General features: G+C 49.2%; 1 protein-coding gene across 1 annotated transcript; it reads right to left on the bottom strand.

Annotated features, from left to right (window-relative positions):
* Positions 1-200: 200 nt before the first annotated feature.
* Positions 201-19,121, bottom strand: LOC127231171 (cytochrome c oxidase assembly factor 8). The gene is made up of 5 exons (XM_051196661.1): positions 18,949-19,121; positions 9,353-9,550; positions 7,939-8,002; positions 2,967-3,057; positions 201-352 (listed from the first exon to the last, which is right to left on the bottom strand). The coding sequence occupies exons 1-5, from the start codon at positions 19,069-19,071 to the stop codon at positions 247-249; spliced, it is 582 nt and encodes a 193-aa protein (XP_051052618.1). The 5' UTR covers positions 19,072-19,121; the 3' UTR covers positions 201-246.
* Between the last annotated feature and the right edge of the window lie 95 nt (positions 19,122-19,216).

Below are 19,216 nucleotides of genomic sequence, written 5' to 3'. Positions count from 1 at the left end.
TGAGGGCCACTCCCAGCTTGCACTGGTCTAATTGTTTCAGTGAAACTTTATTTATATTTTGACATGGCTGTATTCTGGATTGGTATAATTCAAGTCACAGGCAATAAGCATACAGTGTATCCGTGAGAACAAACCAGCTGGGAAGCAGCCAGGAAAGGCCCGAACACGGGCTCACTTCAGCCTCCACGGCCCTCATAGATGGAAGCTGGGTGCTGGCAGGCCGGCGGGTCAGGCCCAGCTGGGCTCCTAACTGCTTGTCTTCTTTTGTTTCCGACTCAGCTTGCTCCACACCCTCTCCAGGGCCACTTTCCCCATGAAGAACGTGATGGCAAAATTACGCTTGTACCAGTCTCTACAGAGAAAGAGAGGCACCCAGTCAGGCAGGGATAAGGTCTGACCAAACCGCGGCTCCCCTGGACATGTGTCTCCTGACTCCCTACCGCCACTGGCCCAGCCGGCCATACACATCTACAGCCAGGTCTCCCTGTGTGGAGGGCTCTAATCTTCCTCTGACCTTTACTAAAGATTCATAAGATCCTCTCTGAATCCAGCAGCAGTCTAGATAGACACCGTGGAGAGATCAGTAACCATGAACACAGCCTGGCAGGCTTCCTTGGGATGGGATGGGTGTCCTGACTTGGTCTAATTTATACGCAGACACTGTGGTGCCCACTAGGAGGGTGACTGGGCAGAAGCCCTAAATCCCTTTTCCTGGGCGACAGGTCTGTACCCTCATACAAAGCCTGGTGGAACCTGCACAAGGAAAATGCTGCCTATGAGTCATTCAACGGATGTCATTCACTGGAGGTGAAGTCTGGAGAGCTGGGTGGACATCTTAGCCCTGGTGCAAGCCTCTGGAGCCCCAAAGCCACTGACCCCAGTCGTCGCCAGCCCCCGAGCTACTGAACCACTTCTGCTGGGGCTGGGTCCACTGAGTTCTCGGATCTCAATACAGAAGGAAAGAGAGGAGCCCGAGCCCTGGGAGCGACAGCACAGGTCCCACCCTGTAAGTCCCCAAGCTCCACCTACATGAGAACTTTACCACTCACAGCTGAGGCAGTGCCCGCTGACAAGCAGTGCCCCGAGTAAGAGGAAAAGCCCGGGAGAGCGAGAGGGCGCGCCACCAGGCCTCAGGCCAAGGACAGCCACACTCTCATGAGGTAGACGGCCTGACCCGGCCAGCTAGGTGAAAAGCCTCCTGAGAGCAGCTGTACACACGGAGCCCGTGGGGGGCAGCCCGTGGGGGGCACCGGGGGGGGCAGCCCGTGGGGGGCAGCCCGTGGGGGGCACCGGGGGGGCACCGGGGGGGCAGCCCGTGGGGGGCACCGGGGGGGGCACCGGGGGGGGCACGGGGGGGGGCAGCCCGTGGGGGGGCAGCCCGTGGGGGCAGCCCGTGGGGGGCAGCCCGTGGGGGGCACCGGGGGGGGCACCGGGGGGGGGGGCAGCCCGTGGGGGGCACCGGGGGGGGCACCGGGGGGGGCAGCCCGTGGGGGGCACCGGGGGGGGCAGCCCGTGGGGGGCTGAGAGACTAACAGACCGGGACACTGATGGCCATCAGCCTTCACTGTCACCATGTTCGCTGAGGTCCAGCCACTCTGGCCACGCCCAGTTCTGTCATTGCTATATTTTAAAACAAGGCTCAAGTTGCATCTTAACTTTCACCAGATACAACAAAAGGCTAAGATGATTATTTAAACACCAGATTTACCAGGCCGAGCATGGTGGCCCACTGATGTGGGATGTCCGTCTGCATGCTGTGAATATGTGTTGCTTTTATTGGTTGATAAATAAACCTGATTTGGCCAATGGCCAAGCAGAATATAGCTGGGTGGGAAATCCAGAGTTACAGAGAAAAAGAAGGCAAAGAAGGCAGAGTCAGGAAGACGCCATGTAGCTACCAAAGGAGTGACATGCCAGAGAATTACCAGTAAGTCACGGCTATGTGGTGATATACAGGTGAGTTAAAAATGGGTTAATTTATTTGTAAAGCTAGTTAGTAATAGGCCTGAGCCATTGGCCACGCAATTATAATGAACATTAAGCTTCTGAGTGATTATTTTACAAGAGGCTGAGGGACTGGGTAGAAGAGATAGAAGCTTCAATTCACAGCCTGTACCTTTAATCTCGGCCCTTGGGAGCTGGAGCCAGGCAAACTGTGAGTTCGAGGCCAGCATGGTCTATACAGTGAGCAAGACCCTTTCTCAAAACATAAAATCAACCAAACAAACAATAACAGTAACAAAAGAGTCAAACATGGCGATATCTGGCTGCAATTCTATCACTGCCAGGGCAGAGGCCTGGTCCACATAGCAAGTTTCAGGCCAATCAGGCCTATATACAAGACCGTGCCTCAAATTAAATAAATAAGTAAACAAACAAACGGGAAAAGTCACTAATTTGACAGGGTGGTCAGCTAACTCATGGACAACCCCCCCCTCCGGTCTTTCGATGCCCTGTGCAGACATCTCAGGACTCTGTGGAACTCCCAGTATTTTGGGCTGAGTTGACATTATCTGGCTATTGTCTCAAATGTCTTCAGCGCCCCTCCCCATGCACATGTAGCCTTACATAGCCAGAAGAGATCCGTGAGCTTCTGTGAGTACTTGCAGACACGCGTGTGCACTGACACTTTGTTCTCTGCACGGACTTTTTGGGGGAGGTTGTCTGACTCTGCCTTAGGCTGCATACTCTTGCTGGCCCCTGCTGGCCCCTGTATGGCTCTCCTGTGGTCTTTGGTCTCTGCTGACCTTATTTCCAAGCAGGCAATGTCCTGACTAACCCCATGCCTCCAAGGAATGACACTTGCTGACCTAAGGGCCGGGAGCACCCTCGGTGCTGTGCAAACAGGAAGGCTGACAAGTTTAGCTAAAATGGAAAAAGTGAAGACCACACTTTTGAAAACTAAGGTAAGAAAATAAGCAAATGTGGATGTGTAGCTCAACTTTCAGGGAGATGCAAACACTTACCGGTTATAACACATGTGCTTCTGAAAATTCCTACTCAGAAACTCCTTATAAAAGTCAGCCATTTCCTCTGCATCCAGTGTTGTTCTTTGACCTGGAAGTAAATTACAACATAAGACTCTAGGAGAAGCTGCCTGTGATGGTGCATATTTATAACCCCAGACCACCGGAAGAAGTCAGAAGGTCAGAAGTTAGAGGCCAGCCTTGGTATAGGAGATCCTGTCTCAAACTACAAACACCAGGGGCCTGTGACACGGCTAAATGGATAAAGACACTTGCTGCCAAGTCTGAAGACCAGAGTTGAATCCCTGGGACCCAGAAGATAAAAGGAGAAAACGGCCTGTTAATAGTCCTCTGACCTCCACCTGCATGAGCACCCCCCCACACACACACACAAAGTAAAAGGCTTCAAAGATTCTATTTACTTAATTGTGTGTATATGTGTGTGTCTATCTGTGGGTCTGTGCACAGTGGGTAGCAGAGCACCTGCACAGGCCAGCAGGGTGCAGCCCTGGACTACAGTCACAGTCACAGTGAAGCCCTTGACACAGGAGCTGGAAACCAAACTGAGTCCTCTACTGGAAGAGAGTTCTTGAGCATGTCCTTTCTGTTTACTTTATGTGTTCTGCGGGCACTGAACATCTGTGCATCGCTTCATGCCTGGTGCCCACAGAAACCACAAGAAGCTGTCTTGGGCCCCGGGAAGTAGTCACAGCTGGTTTTAAGTCGCTATGTGGGTGCTGGGAACAGAATCCAGGCCCATGAGAGCAGCCAGTGCTCTTAATTGCTGAGTCATTTCTCCAACCCGGTTTCTGCTGCTGGTGCTTTGTTTTTCAGTGTTAAAAAGGAAAAGGAAAAGCAAGACTGGGGTGTGGCTCAGCTGGCAGAGTGCCCAAAGCCAGGATGGAGGCAGGAGAACCCTAAAACCAAGTCATTCTGGATCAAAACAAGACAGAACAGAACACAATGCAGCCCAGCTGTGGTGGCCCACACCTTTAATTACCCTCAGGATGCAGAGGCAGGCAGATCTCTTTAAGTTCTGGGCCAACCTGGTCTATGAACTAGAAACTGTCTTGAAAAACCAGAAAAACAAAACAAAAACCGTCATGAACTGCCTGGAAGCATCTGGCAAAGGCTTCGGGAGGTGTGATGTCCATGCCTCCTGCAGTAACCCCACCTCTACTGCCAGACACGCTCTGTGCTTGTTTCTGGATCAGCCTTCCTGCTGTCCCCACCACCTAAAGATCTTCTGAGAACACCCTACACACAGACACACACAGTCACACACTCACACACACTCACACTCACACAGACAGACACACTCACACACACTCACACACAGACAGACACACTCACACACACAGACACACACTCACACACACACACAGACACACACTCTCACACACACACACAGTCACACACTCACACACTCACACACACAGACACACACTCACACACACACAGACACACTCACACACACACAGACACACACACACAGACACACACTCACACACACACAGACACACACACACACACCCGACAGGTGCCCACTCTCCTCCCTACGTCCCTGCTGGTTTTCTCCAAGGCTCCACACACAAAGTGTAGGAGCTCTGAAGCCACTTGCATGTTGACCCTACTCTTGGCTCGTCAGCTCCCACGGACAGGAACAAAGCTCTGCCCCACCCACCCCACCCCTTGGCCAGTGGCCTGCCTGTGAAGAAGGACACTACTCAAATCAAGTGGGGGGGGGTACCTGCCACTCGAGAGGTAAGGGAGGCCGAAGGTTCAAGGGAAGGTGATGTCAGCTGGTCTCAAGGGACAGGCTCAGGCAAAAGCAGCCTGGAGGGCACTGGGACAAAGCCCCCATGCAGAGTTGCCGATCCTTAGAGAAGGGAGTGCCCACTCCTCCAGCAGCATCTCTGGGCCCTTCATAGGGGCTGTCCAAACAGAAAAGCTGTTCCCTGCCAACAGCAGCGCAAGGGACAGGCTCTCCCCTGTGGCTGTGTGCTCCCTTCAAGTACTTCCTTGTCTCGAGGGAGTCCTCACCACTGCCCAGCCTTACACGAGCATCTCTGAGCCCCGGCAGGAGTTAGAGCTGAGAGGGGACTCTAGGTGGCCTTCTTGTTGCTGCACTCAGGGTAGAGGGGAGGGGTGAACTCAGGATGGGGACAGGCAGAGCTGCCCACCCTGAGGCTTTCCCAAGGGGCTCTCAGGCAGGCCTAGGTCACCCCACCCCAACACCTCGGGCACAGCAAGAACCTGTCAATGCCTGCCAAGCCGTTCTTGCTCTACCTCTTCTTGTTAGTAAACAAAGCAAACTGGAGCAGAAAAGAGGGTGAAGAGAGGGCCGGGGAGCAAGAAGGGAGGAGGAAGAGAGCCATAATACAGGGATGGAGAGGGAAAACTCAATTCATTGCATCGTTGCTGAGAATGCGTGGGTGTCTCACAATGCCATCTGACAAAGTGGATGTGTCTCCATGGCTCCCTCTTTTCTAGATGCACAAACGCTTGTGCACTCAAAGAAAGGGCTGTCTGCTTCCTGCACCTGAAGTCAGCCAGTGGATTTCCCACACAGTAGAACTTGCAGAACATCCAGCCAGCAGGTGGCCAGCAGCTCTACCTAGTCTGTAATCTGCAATTAAAGAAAGCCTCTAAGGAACTCACTGTTTGCTCCATGAGAACTTCTTACAGATGGTTCACATAGCTACTGCTTGCTTTCTTCTTTACATGTCATAATGAGTGCAGCTAGATCCTTCTAGAAAAGGGCTAGGGACTTCAAGCTGCCATCAGCCACCAAAGGAACTCCAACAGAACTACGGGAAAACTTCCCTATGGACTCAGAAAGCTGCCCGAGTTACACGGCTTGATACATAGGCAGCTTTCATGCTGTCACTTCTGCATAGGTGTTCTCATTAAGGCAAATCGTTGCAGTCTGTTTAAAAGTCCCAATGGCCCATGTCATCTTGACTATAAACATCGCCATCTCCCGTTCATGGTGAACAGTGTGTTTCCTGGACACTGACCTCTTTGTCTGGCCACCCCTCTGGGCCTCCTCCATCCCCATCCCCGGTTCCCATGGCAGCAGCCAGGCTCATTCAACACAACCCCACCTCTGTCTGCTGACCCAAGGCCCAGCATGGCTGGAAGCTAGCCTGGGGGTTGGCATCACTGGACAAAGGAATAAACAGGGAGGCAGAGGGCCAGAGTACACCAGGCAAGAGAAGGGAAGGACAATGCAGGAGTGACGCCCACGTCGAGGCCCCTGCTCCCCACTGAGCCTGCTCAGCCAGTGCCTGCTGGAAGCTCCCCCACGAGCCCAGCTGTTCAGATGCTGTCTGCCCCGTGCTGCCGCCGTTTGGGTCTAGAATGCTTCCTGTGTCCTAAGAGGCAGGTGGCATTATCTTTAGGATGTGGAGACGAACAGGAGGCCCCTGGGTTCACTATGCGTGCTTTCAAGGGAGACTGTGGGACCTAGGTCCAGCCATTTACAAAACTGGTCTTTTTTTAATAGACAATTTATTTTTTATGTTCCCCAGTGTTTTGCCTGCATGTATGTCTGTGTGAGGGCATCAGAAACCCTGGAACTGGAGTTACAAATGGTTGTGAGCTGTCATGTAGGTACTTGGAATTGAATCCAGGTCCTCTGAAAGATCAGCCAGTGCTCTTAACCACTGAGCCATCTCTCCAACCCCACAATTTAGTTGTTACTATTGTTTGTTTTTTAAAACAGGGTTTCTCTGTGTAACCATGGATGTCCTGACCTTGTAAACCAGGCTGGCCTTGAACTCAGAGATTTGCCTGCTTCTGTCTCCCAAGTGCTGGGATCAAAGGCGTGCGCCACCATCATCTGGCTCAGCTTGACCTTCTACCACTGGAAATAATGTCTTTAACTCTGAAATCTATCAGTACTGATACCCAATACTTTTTTTTAAAAAAATTATTTGAAATGTGTATTCTAAGAGGAATAAATCTAAATTTTTTTCTTTTACATCAAAAGCAACTTGTTTTTCCGATATAACTCCCCAGACAAACCTCCGCTGCCTCCAGTGCCCGGAGTGTCCAAAGAGCCCTGCTCAGCTCAGCACAGGTGTGTTCTCTCAGCAATGGGTCCTCCCGACATGTCACTCTGCTTAACCGAGACAGAACATGTTTTTATGTATGTCTACGTTATGAAGCGGCTGTGTTTAGCTAGCTGACAGGAATCTCCCCAGGGCTGTCACTGTGGTGAGGAACTCAACGTCCATGCTCAGCAGTTTCCACAAATACCTCATTAACCACGTTGTTCCCACCCAACTGAAACTGTATGTTCTCCACATGACTAACTACTGCCAGAGTGGTGACTCTGTACCGTCCCTCTCCACAGACAGTCTGTCTTTCTTCATTGTCAAAGTAAGTATACATGGTACTGAAGGCAGAGTCACTGAGATCGTCAAGTACACAGGGGTCAAAAGGACTTTCCTGTTAGAAGAACGCCAATGTCTACGGTAATACCACAGCGTGACCTGACCTGGTACCACCATCTGGGTGCCTGCCTCCACCTCCCCGTTTGGGTAGAACCTCAAGCTCACCCCTGCATGATCAGGGAAGCCCCATTCCTGTCTCTCTCCAAACCCCACACACTCAGAGAATCTCCCAACAAAGGGAAGGCACCAAAATCTTCCTTCCCTAAAGTAGCCAGCTGCCCAAGTTGCCACCTAAAGAAGTCAGCTTTTGGCCATACCCAGACTGTGGCCTACAACCTATATAATCTCCCGACTTTAGTTCAGGCGTATGACTTCTCCGGACTGCATCGCTGGGACTGGAGAATCTACCCGGGAGTTGCTTTGCTCAACCAAATAAACCTGCTGGTACACTTTTCCAGTTCAGCTTGATCTAGCTTACTGCATTGGCAGAGAAACCTATTATGATGGGAGGAGGCCCAGAAAAGCTGTTTATTCCCCTTCTTCAGACATTAACACAGCACAAACTTACTAACCTGACGCTGTTCGCAGGCCCAAGCCTTTAGCTTGCAGTCTTGAGTGAATGAATTCTTCTTTTTCCTGAAAGATGACCATCAAAACTCTCTTAGCCAGGTGAATTGGGGGGGGGGTGGAGACAGGGGGATCGGGAAGTCAAGTTCATTCTCAGCTACAAGATTGAGCCCATTATGCCTACATGAGACCCTGTCTTGAAAAACCAAAATTAGCAGGAGTGGTGGTATATGCATGCGTGTAACCCAGGAGGCTGAACATGCGTGTAACCCAGGAGGCTGAACATGCATGTAACCCAGGAGGCTGAACATGCGTGTAACCCAGGAGGCTGAACATGCGTGTAACCCAGGAGGCTGAAGCACCACGGGCAACTTAACATGACTCCATCTCAAGGTAAAACTAAAATGGGCTGGAATTGTAGCTCACTAGTAGAGCACCTGCCTAGTGCAAAGTCCTAGGTTTAATCCACAGTACCAAAAACCAAAGGAGAGAAAGAATGGTCTTCTCTAGCTTCCTACTTCTCTCAGCTAGAACACAATGCTGAGAAGCTGAGAAATTTGTAGATTTCCTGAGAAATATCACACCTCAAAGCCTGCCTTTTAAAAGATTTATTTTAACATTTATGAGTGTCTGCATGTGTGATGTGTGTCTGTGTACAGCATGCATGCACAGTGTCTGAGGAGGCCAAGAGGGCGCCATGTCCCTGGAACAAGAGTCACAGCTGGTGGCAGGCAGGTCGTGCACGCCTTTAGTCCCAGCAACTCAGGAGGCAGAGGCAGGTGGATCGCTGTGAGTTCAAGGCCAGCCTGGTCTACAAAGTGAGTTCCAGGACAGCCAGGGCTACAAAGAGAAACGCTGTCTCAAAACATTAAAAGAAAAACAAAAGAATCTTGAACTCTCGTAAGTGACAACCTATGACAGCGACTTCTCATAAACAGGAATCTTGAACTCTGGCAAGTGACAACCTAGAACAGTGACTTCTGATAAACAGGAGCACCATTCAGGACAGGAACTAGTCCTGGTCTCTTGTTACTTCTCTTCCCAGAAAATCTCAAGCTCTGTGACTTATGACGGCCAAGGTGTCTTCCATGCAGTTGCACAATGGTTTAAAAACAATCTTTTGATCTCCTAAAGACTTTTATTTATTTTGAGACAGGGTCTCACTATGGATCTCAGGCTATGAAGACCAGGCTGGTCTTGAACTAGAGACCCTCTTGCCCTTGACTCCCAAATTCTGGGATTAAAGGAATGCACCACAACACCAGGCTGCTAAGAACACTATTAAGGAAAGACAACCGATTCTAAACATTCACACAAACCCCAAACAGACCAGCAACAATGAAAATGCTGAAGATTTAGTGCCCCCAAGTGGCTGAGTAACTGTCCTTCACCAATCGGAATCGGGAACCCCACACTTACCTTATTAAAAGCCAAATTCTGGTTGGCCCAGAACTGCTGATTCCATTCTTGTGTTTCTTGTCTCAATTCTCTAAGCCTTTGTTCCAAGGGGGACTCATTTTCAGGGATATGAAAATGAACTGGGCGAAGGTTTGAGTATTTATCTGGGGGTCCTATCCAATCATGGCAAGATTGTCTTGGAGGGCAGAATCTTGAGACCTTCAATGAAATGCATGGGATTAACATGGCAACTAAACCCAACCCTGATATTAGAAAAATTAACAACCTGTATTTATTCAAGGCCCACATCAGCTTATTCTGTGAAAGACAATGTATCCAATCATTTTCCTAATTTTGTTTGGTTTTCCTTTTTGGTTTGGTCAGACAGGATCTAATTATGGCCTCAGCCTCTCAAGTGCTGGTATGACTGGCAGACACTAACACACCTGACTTAATATCATTACACTGTTCACCAAATGATACTGAAACAGTTCTACACCCTGACGGAGAAGGAAGCCAGGCCTAGTGGGCAGGCCTGTACCTCCAGCTAGAAAGCAGAAGCGGGATCATAGTTTGAAGCCAGCATAGAAAATTTAGTAAACCTTATCTCAAAATTACAAGTGTAAATAAAAGGACCAAGACTACATGTAGTTCAGTGGTAACAATGTATGCCTACCACTCCCAAGACTCATGGTTCTATACCCAGGACATCTTAAAAAAAAAAAAAAAATTTGCATGCGTGTGAGGCTAGGTGATGGTGGCACACACCTTTAATCTCAGTATTCAGGAGGCAGAGGTAGGCAGATTTCTGAGTTCTAGGCCAGCCTGGTCTACAGAGTGAATTCCAGGACAGCCAGAGCTACACAGAGAAACCCTGTCTCCAAAACAAAAACAAAAAAACAAACAATAAAAACAGATAATGAAAAGAAAATTTTTAAGGCTGGGTGTGGGACACACACCCCTTAAGCACTCGGGAGGCAGAAGCAGGTAGAAATGTGAATCTGATCTTCATAGTGAGTTCCAGATTATTCGGGGCTTTATAAGGAGACCCTGTCAAAAAACTAAGTGGCAGCTAGAGACGGCTCAGTGATTAAAAGTACTTGCTGCTCTTTTCAGATGAGCCAGCAATTTCATTTTGTGGCTCATCATCTGTAACTCCAGCTCCAAGGGAGCCAGATACCCTCTTCAGGCCTCGGCAGACATGCACACATATCAATCACATCTATTTATTCACTAATAGGTTTTCTGCCACCACCACCCCAACCAAAAACGTTTCTTCACCCATGTAGTAAGCAAGATCAAGCCAAACTGAATAAGTATAACAGGTACATTGAGCAAAGCAACCTGGGTAGGCTCTCCAATCCCAGAGATTGAGGCCAGAGAAGTCAAGCACCTGAACTAAGGTAGGGAGATTTTATAGGTTGTAGGCAAGGGGTGATAACACGTCCACCACAGCTGGGTTTGTGCCAAGTGTGGTCAAAAGCTGAGCTGAGATGGGGACATGGGCAGCTGGCAACTTCAGGAAGCTGTGATAGCCACCAAGAATACAGAAATAGGCTTTTGGTATCTTTGTTCAGAGACTCTCTGAGTGGGTGAGGTTTGGGGAGAGAGGGGAAGGGGAAGAGAGAGACGGAACTTCCCAAACTGTGTAGGGGGGAGCCAGAGGCTCCAACCATTTATATACACATAAAACATAAAAAAGAAATTCTTCAGGCTATTTTATAAAAATATGTATTTTAACTATATGCTTGTTGTTAGGTCTAATTTATATTTATCATACTATCAATCATCCTTTATTTATTCTTAATTTATGGGTACTGTTGTTTTGCCTGCCTGTTTATCTGTGTAACGGTGTTGGATCCCCTGGAACTGGAGTTCCAGAGAGTTGTGAGTTGCCATGTGGTGCTGGGAATTGAACCCTTGTCCTCTGAAAGAGCAGTGAGTGCTCTAAACCACTGAGCCATCTCCCCAGCCCAGTGCCTGGCTCGCTTTCACAGCTCAGTTAGCAGTGCTTTACACATGCTGGGCAAGCACTCTGCCACAAGGAGCCACACTCCAGCCCTCTGAAGCTTTCCCTGTGTGTTTACTTGCTCATTTTTGTGATTGTGAAGACTGAAACCAGACCTCTTGCCAGTGCTGTGCTACATATTTTTAATAAGAAAAAAAAGAATCATGTGGGAACTGGGCGTAGTGCATGCGTCTGTGATCCCAGCCCATGGGAAGTGAGGCAAAGCCTACTCATCCCTCCAAGGAAGCACCATCCCCACGGCACCAGTCTGGCACGGCCCCCACCGTCACTCTGCACCTCTGCCCATAGCCAAAGCGACCTCTCCTAAATGCTCTCTTTGAAAACGCCGCAGCGAGGCTGGAAATGGCCCAGTGGTTAACCAAGGTGCTCCTACACAAACCAAGTTCAGTTCCTCGTACTTCGGAGGGATCTGACACCTCCGGCCTCTGTGGGTACGTGCACTGTTGTATGTACGCCACACCAGCACACACACACCACCTAATCCAAAATAAAAGTGTCTTAATTTTTTAAGTTTATTTATGCGTATAGTGTCTTACCAGCATATATGCCCAGTACCTGTGGAGATCAGAAGGGTGTCAGAACCTCTGGAAATGGAGTTATAGAGGGTTGTGAGCTACTATGTAGGTGCTGAGAATTGAACCTGGGTCCTCGGTAAGAACAGCTGGTGCTCTCAACTATTGAGCTACCTTGCTAAACATATCAAATATTTTCTTTATTATTTATTTTTATGGTGCTGGTATCAAACTCTGGACCCTACGCATTCAAGGTACACACTCTTCCACTGAGCCAGAGTCCCAGCCCTCAATGGCTTACCTGTGTGCACGTGTGTGCTTGCTACGGTGGCCGTGCACAGCTGGAGGTGTGAGCATCATGCCTATGCCCCTGGGCCATCATCGCCCCCATCCAGGGTAACATATAGACCACTCCATCACAGACGGCGATTCTGAACGAGGTGGCATCAACATGGGCAGAAACTCTAAGCAGCAGTCAGAAGTCTACGTCAGGTCATCCTTGATCACTTTCTACATCTCTATTATTTGAAACAGGGCTTCTCACTAACCCTGAAACTCATCAAATGGGCTAAGCTGGCTGGCCAGCCAACAAGCTCATGGATCTGCCTGTCCCACGCCCTACCACCAGCAGAGTTACAGGCACACTGGGTTTTCTTTCACATGGGTGCTGACGATCAAACCTAAGTCTTCCTGCATGTGTGGCACACACCTGACCAACTGAGCCATCTCTCTAGCATTCCAAAGGCTTATTTTCCCCCTTCTTCACAAGTTGGTGTGTGTGGTATGTGTACATGTGGATACATGTGTGCACTGTGCCTGCGGAAGCCAGAGGTCATACCTTGTTGCTATTCACCTTGTATACTGAAGCAGGATCTTTAGCTAGCCGGCTTACTCCAGGGACTGTGTGTGCTTCCCACACGCCGGGATTACAGAAGGGCAGTCACACCCATTCTCAAGCTTCTGCAGGCTTCTGCACCACTGAGCCCTGGGCTCAAGCCAGGCTGACTTACATCGACCACCCCGCCACACCTGGCAATTGTGGATGAGGTGAGACATGTTCAGAGCCCTAAGTGAGCCAGAAGCGGAGCGTGTTCTTCACATCTCAGGTTCTTGGGACCCCAGGGGCTAGCTCTGGAGTTTCTGAAGGTCTGCCCACAAAAGCCCAAAAACTGGGATCGCAGGCAAGTAGACAGGCCTGGGGTCCTGAGCGCCAACTTCTCAGGAGGGGGAAGACGCAGAGGCAGGCGGGTCAGTGCTGGTGGGAGCAATGGAAAGCTAAGCTTGGCCAGAGCAGACAGCAAATGCACGGGACTGGTGAAGGGCTACACAACCATTGCTGCTGAAGGAGCCCAGCGCAGTCCATGCCCTAAAGCCCACGCGCCCTAAAGCAACTACCTGGTCACATCTTGCACTTCCTGCTTACAGCTTCAAACCCCTACAAGGAGCATTTTCACTGGGTAGAAACACATTCTCTTCTTCTTACAGACTTCATCTGCATCAGGAAAATGTCGAAAGAGCCACCCCGTGTGCACCTTTAATCCTAGTACTCAGGTGATGGAGGCAAGAACTCCAGGCCAGCACAATCGACATAGCTATTTCCAGGCCAGCTGAGGGTATACAATGACACACTGCCTGAAGAAACGAATATGGGGTGGCCCCAGAAAGCACCCTTTTCCTAACTGCCATGCACAGCACAGCACACGAGCCCAGGGGTGGCCAGCAGAGCAGGGATTTCTTCAGATGGGTCTCCTTGTGTCAGACCACCTGCTCCCACAGATGAACCTGTGTAAGAACCAGTCACCCTGCTTTGCATAACAATTCCAGAGATATTTATCTTTGACTATGATGGGTTAATTCCTTTGCTTTTGCTACATGAAAAATACTTTGTGTCTTTGTTCACCAAGCAGATGCTATTAGGAAAGAAAGGCTTGGGGGAGGGAATAAACCCTTTTGTAAAAGAAAAAAAGCCTCCCTTTGTAGAGTGAATAATTACTGTAATTTAAGTTCTTATAGTGTAAGAACATAATGCCTGGAAACGTGGACAAGAGGGCTGTGCGTAGGAAGGGAGGCTCCTTGTGAGCCATGTACCCTGCAGGGAATCAGACAAGAATCCTACATTTTCAAGAGGCAGGCAGGCAGCCAGCCAGCCAGTCCTACCGTTCCCCAGCTCCCAAAGTCACAGTGGGAGATGGACCACGGGGAGTTGCACACTTGCCAGAGGCAAGTCTCTTTAGAGCTCAAAGCCTTCCCTGGGTTAGGATCCCCAGCTCCCTACTGCATGAAGACAGGTGCTACATAAACCAGCAAACAAAATTCAGCCAACACAAAGACCATCCCAGCAGGTACACAAAACTTTAATATTAGAAAAGGCAACAGTCACAGAATCTCCTGCTTTCTTGAATGTCGTCTGCAAGGGAAAACATACATTAGGACCATACGGGAGTCTCCTCTCTCCAGTCCTCCATGCCGACGGCTTTGGCTTTATCATCTTTGTCTTTCCTACCATCTCAAGCCCAAAGTCTACTTCCAAGGTGGGCATTGTGGTGCTGTGTGTCTTCTTAGGGTTACCATCGCTGTGATAAAACACCATGGACAAAATCAACCCGGATTTAATTTCCTGACAGTTCTGTATAACAGTTCATTGTATGATGGGAGATGTCAGTCTATAAATATGTTTCTCTTACTGGTTAATAAATAAAACATTGTTGGCCAGTAGGAAAGCAAGATAGGTGGGACTAAGAGACAAGGAGGCTTCTGGCAGATGTAGGAGAGGAGATTCAAGATGTAGAGAGAAGAGGTCCGGATCCTCTCTCCAGTAAGATAAGACCACATGGAAACACTTAGATTAATAGAAATGGGTTAATATTTAAGACAGAGCTAGTCCATAAGAAACACTAGTAACAAGCCAACAGCATTATATCTAATTCAGCTTCTCTGTGTGTTATTTGGGGCTGACCAGGCTCTGGGACCAGGTTGGTGGGAAAACCTCTTGTAACAATTATCAACAGTGAGGGCAGAAACCAGGAACCTGGAGGCAGGAGCTGATGCAGAGGCCACAGAGGGAGCTGCTTACTGGCTTCCTCCCCATGGTTTGCTCAGTCTGCTTTCTTATAGAACCCAGGACCACCTGCCCAGGAATGGCCCCTCCTACAATGGGCTGGGTCCTCCCCCATCAATCACTAATTAAGGAAATGCTTACAAACTTGCCTACAGCCTGATCTTATGGAGGCATTTTCTTAATTGAGGTTCCTTCCTGTCACTTGACTGTAGCCAGCACACTGCCTAAGGATCTTATCAGTGGCTTTTTCCAACTCCCAATTCCTCTTAAAAGTTTACAGTACTAGCCGGGCATTGGTGGCGCATGCCTTTGATCCCAGCACTCAGGAGGAAGAGGCAACTGGATCTCTTTGAGTTCAAGGCCACCGTGGTCTACAGAGCTAGTTCCAGGACAGCTAGGGCTGTTACACAGAGAAACCCTGCCTCAAAAACAAAAAAAAAAAAAACAAAACAAAAAAAAAAAAAAAACAAATCCACACACAAAAAGTTTACAGTACCCTGAAGGTAAGCTCCAAGGGGCCAGTCTCAAGCTACAGACTTAGTAAATTCCTTATGCATTCTCTAGGGGTAAGTGGACGCTACAGTAAGGTTTTCAGGAATCCACACTGGGGGGTGTGGGGGGTGTCAGCCTGTTTTCCTTCATGGCCACCTCCAAACACTGAGAAGGGTGAATTACCATATAAAGCCCTGCCTGCACAGTCACCCGTGCGTGTGTGTGTGTGTGTGTGTGTGTGTGTGTGTGTGTGTGTGTGTGTTAAGGACCCACACAGGAAATGACAGCCATTATAGACACACAACTCCCCTGATGTTTCAGCAACATATCACAGGGCATGGTTTACAGAACTACAGAGGTGGCTTCATCAAGGGTCCTGTCTGTGTCCCTGTGCAGCATTTCAAGTTGCAATTGCTACCTCTAAAAAATTTCAAAATGACCTTTGGAAAGTCAGGTCCAAAGGTCTGGAATGTGCTCCTAGTTGCAGAAAAGTTTAAACCACAACAACCCCCAGAATAGGAAAGGCTCCTGCTCTTTTCCTTTTGAGCCAGGGTTCTGTGTAGTCCCAGCTGCTCTGGCACTGGCCCTGTAGACCAGGTTGGCCTCTGCCTCTAGAGTGCTGGGATTAAAGGCGTGTGCACCACTCACCAGCAACATTTTATGAAGTTAAAAGTGATCTTTTATTCTTGAGAAGGATTTCATATAGCCTCAGAATCCTATGTAGCTGAGGCTAGCTTTGAACTGTACCTCCCACTTTAGCTTCCCCAGTGATAAGATTATGTGCACGAACCAGTATGCTTGTCTGACTAACATTTTTGAGGAATGCCACAGCAGTATTGGCATATCATGTCAGGAGGCCATGGTTCCAGTTGTGATGAGTAGGTTTTCCCGCCTGCTGGTCTTGTCACTCTGCTGCGCCAGCCCCAAATAACACACAGAGACTCTGTATTTGATATAATGCTGTTGGCCAGTTACTAGTTTCTTATCTGCTAGCTCTGTCTTAATTATTAACCCATTTCTATTAATCTAAGTATGTCCACGTGGTCTCATCTTACTGGAGAGAGGGACTGGCGTTCTCTCTCTGTCCTCCATCTTTAATGTCCTCCCTCCTCTTCCTCTCTCCTCCTAGTCTCCTAGTCCTGCCTATCTTCCTTTCCTATTGGCCAACAGTGCTTTATTCATTAACCAATAAGAGAAACATATTTACAGAATGACATCTCCCATCATCCAGTAGTGGACAAAAGGCCTGTCCAGTATACAAAAAAATTTTTCAATTTGTAAATGATGAAATGTCGATGGGTGTTGGTGGTGCACACCTTTCATCCCAGCACTCAGGAGGCAGAGGCAGGTGGATCTGTGTGAGTCAGGCCTGCTGGACAGATTCAGTTCCAGGACAGACTCCAAAGCTACAGAGAAACCCGGTCTTGAAACCTCACCCTCCCCCCCCCAAAAAAAGTCCTGTATCTCACTAACTGTTACCCTTGAGCTGGAGAGGTGGCTTGGTGATGAAGAGTACTTAGCTGCTCTTCCAGAAGACCCTAGCTCAATTCACAGCACCAGCATGGGGCTCAGGTAGTTTGAATTTAATTGTTGCCCATAATCTCATAGGGAGTGGCAGGCAATACCACACACATACATATAATGTCCAAGTCACACCCAGTATCTGAGTCCACTTCCTGTTGCCTGCACAAGATGTGGGACTCTCAGCTACCTCTGAAGCACCGTGTCTCGTCTGCCTGCAAGCCGCCAGGTCCCACCATGATGATAATGGACGGAACCTCTGCCTCTGCCTCCCAATAGCTGGGATTAACCGCATGCACCACCAATGCCCACTTAGATTTTTTTTGGGAGGGAGGGGTTAAAGGTTTAGTTATTTATTATGTTCACAGTGTTCTGCCGGCATGTACGCCTGAAGGCCAGAAGAGGGCACCAGGTCTCATTACAGATGGGTGTGACCTCAGGGCCTCCGGAAGAGCAGATGGATAGTGCTCTTAGTCTCTGAGCCATCTTTCCAGCCCTGTTTTTGATTTTTCAAGATAGGGTTTCTTTGTGTAGACCTTGCTCTATAGACCCGGCTGGCCTCAAACTCAAGAGATCCTGCCTCTGCCTCCCTGATGCTGGAATTAAAGGCACGCCAACATGCCCAGCTTTAATGTTACTTTTTAGACTTACTACTTACAAAAGGATCTTTGCAAGGCAACAATGTATCTTACAATCATTTAATAGCTCAGGAAACAAGTAGTAACACATAAATTGCCCTTAGACAAAACTGTTTTCTTTTTCTGCCACCTAATATTTATCATAATTGAACACTTAGATCCTAATGTGGTCAGCGTAGAATTTCTAAAGTCCTGGCTTGTAGCCAGCTCCCTTAGTCACAACCATCCCCCACTGCTGTCTTCCAAAGGGTGAGTGGCACAGGCTTGCCACTTGGACTGCAAAAGGCTGAAGGGCTACCCTGAGGACCCAGACCCTGGGTAAGATTTACTTTTTCTTTTGTTTTGTTTGAGACATGGTCTCACTTGGTTGCCCTAGCTCCAAGTTGGAAGGAGTGAGGGGCCTCCAGAACTCCAAATCCTCTCAACTCCACAGCAAATCTCTCTCTCTCTCTCTCTCTCTCTCTCTCTCTCTCACACACACACACACACACACACACACACACACACACACTCCTTCCAGTTTACACACGTAAATGGTTGATTGTTAGGGAAAACTCTCACGCTAAGGAAGCTCTTGGCTGAGTTAATTTTTCCCTCCCAAAACATGTTTAGACACCTGTTTTGCTTTTTCTGCCCAAGGACTAAAATTCTGTTTTCTAGAGACAGAAGTGAAGGCTTGTTTGTTTTTTTGTGCCAGGGAACCGAGCCAGAGGCCAGGAGCCCAGGCAACAAATCTTAACTGTAGACTAGACAGAACTTCAAAGCTGCAGTTATAATAGAAGTATGCTAAGAGACACAGCATAACAGAAATGAAAACTCACACAGCAGGCACATTTTGCAGTTCTTAATTATCTCCCTTTTTTTTTTCTCCTTTTCCTCTCTTAATTATTGCTTAAACAAATCTCGCCAGTCTCTATCATTAGCCTGATGGCAAATGAAGTGTTAGTAGCCACGTACCCTGTTTAATGTTTTATCTGAATCCTTAGTCAACATTTTCATGTGACTGACAGACTCAAGCCCTAGGCCTCCCTTAAACTAAACATCCGCTCCCAAAGAAGTGCACCTGATTAAAAACAAAAACAAAAACTGCTTCTTCCCTTTCTTGTTGCAAACACCGGATGTCTGACGTTACGTGCACACTGACGAACACCAGTCTTCTTAACAATGAGAAAATGCACTCTTCAGGAGCGGAGTAGATACTAACGGGGATTAACCCGGGGAAAAGCTCGGTTCGCACTCTCCACGGCGGGGTCGACGGCGGGGGATGCTCGGCGCCTGCCTCCCTCCCTCCCTCCCTCCCTCCTCCCTCCTCCCTCCTCCCTCCTCCCGCCCTGCCTGCCTGCAGCGCCCCCGGACGTCCCGCTTACCGGGCTGCACGCAGCATCCCTGCGCTCGGAACCGCGTCCCCGGGCCAGGCGACCAACGCCGCCGGAGAAGGAACGGCCGAGGGGCGGGCGAAGCGCTTTGCTTCCGGGCCGCAGAGCCGCCATGGCCCGGGCGCAGCGGACTGCGCGACGCACGGCAGGATCGCGACAGTGGAAAGGTCGGCTTTACGGCAGCGTCGCGCGGCGAGGCCGACCGTGCACTTTCCCTGGGCGGCGGCGGCGGCGGCGGCGGCGGCGGGCCGAGGCTTTC

This window comes from Phodopus roborovskii, unplaced genomic scaffold (assembly GCF_943737965.1).
Source record: "Phodopus roborovskii unplaced genomic scaffold, PHOROB, whole genome shotgun sequence".
Classification (NCBI taxonomy): Eukaryota; Metazoa; Chordata; class Mammalia; order Rodentia; family Cricetidae; genus Phodopus; species Phodopus roborovskii.
Note: the sequence above shows the minus strand (reverse complement) of the source record. Positions and strands in the feature narration are given on the sequence as shown.

Bases quoted from the DNA above. Each gene is read 5' to 3' on its own strand.
- LOC127231171 (XM_051196661.1), bottom strand. From the start codon at position 19,071: ATGGCGGCTCTGCGGCCCGGAAGCAAAGCGCTTCGCCCGCCCCTCGGC. The intron at 9,551-18,948 runs GTAAGCGGGACG...ATTTCATTGAAG, and splicing joins GGGATGCTGCGTGCAGCCCG to GTCTCAAGATTCTGCCCTCC. The intron at 8,003-9,352 runs GTAAGTGTGGGG...GTCATCTTTCAG, and splicing joins AGAATTTGGCTTTTAATAAG to GAAAAAGAAGAATTCATTCA.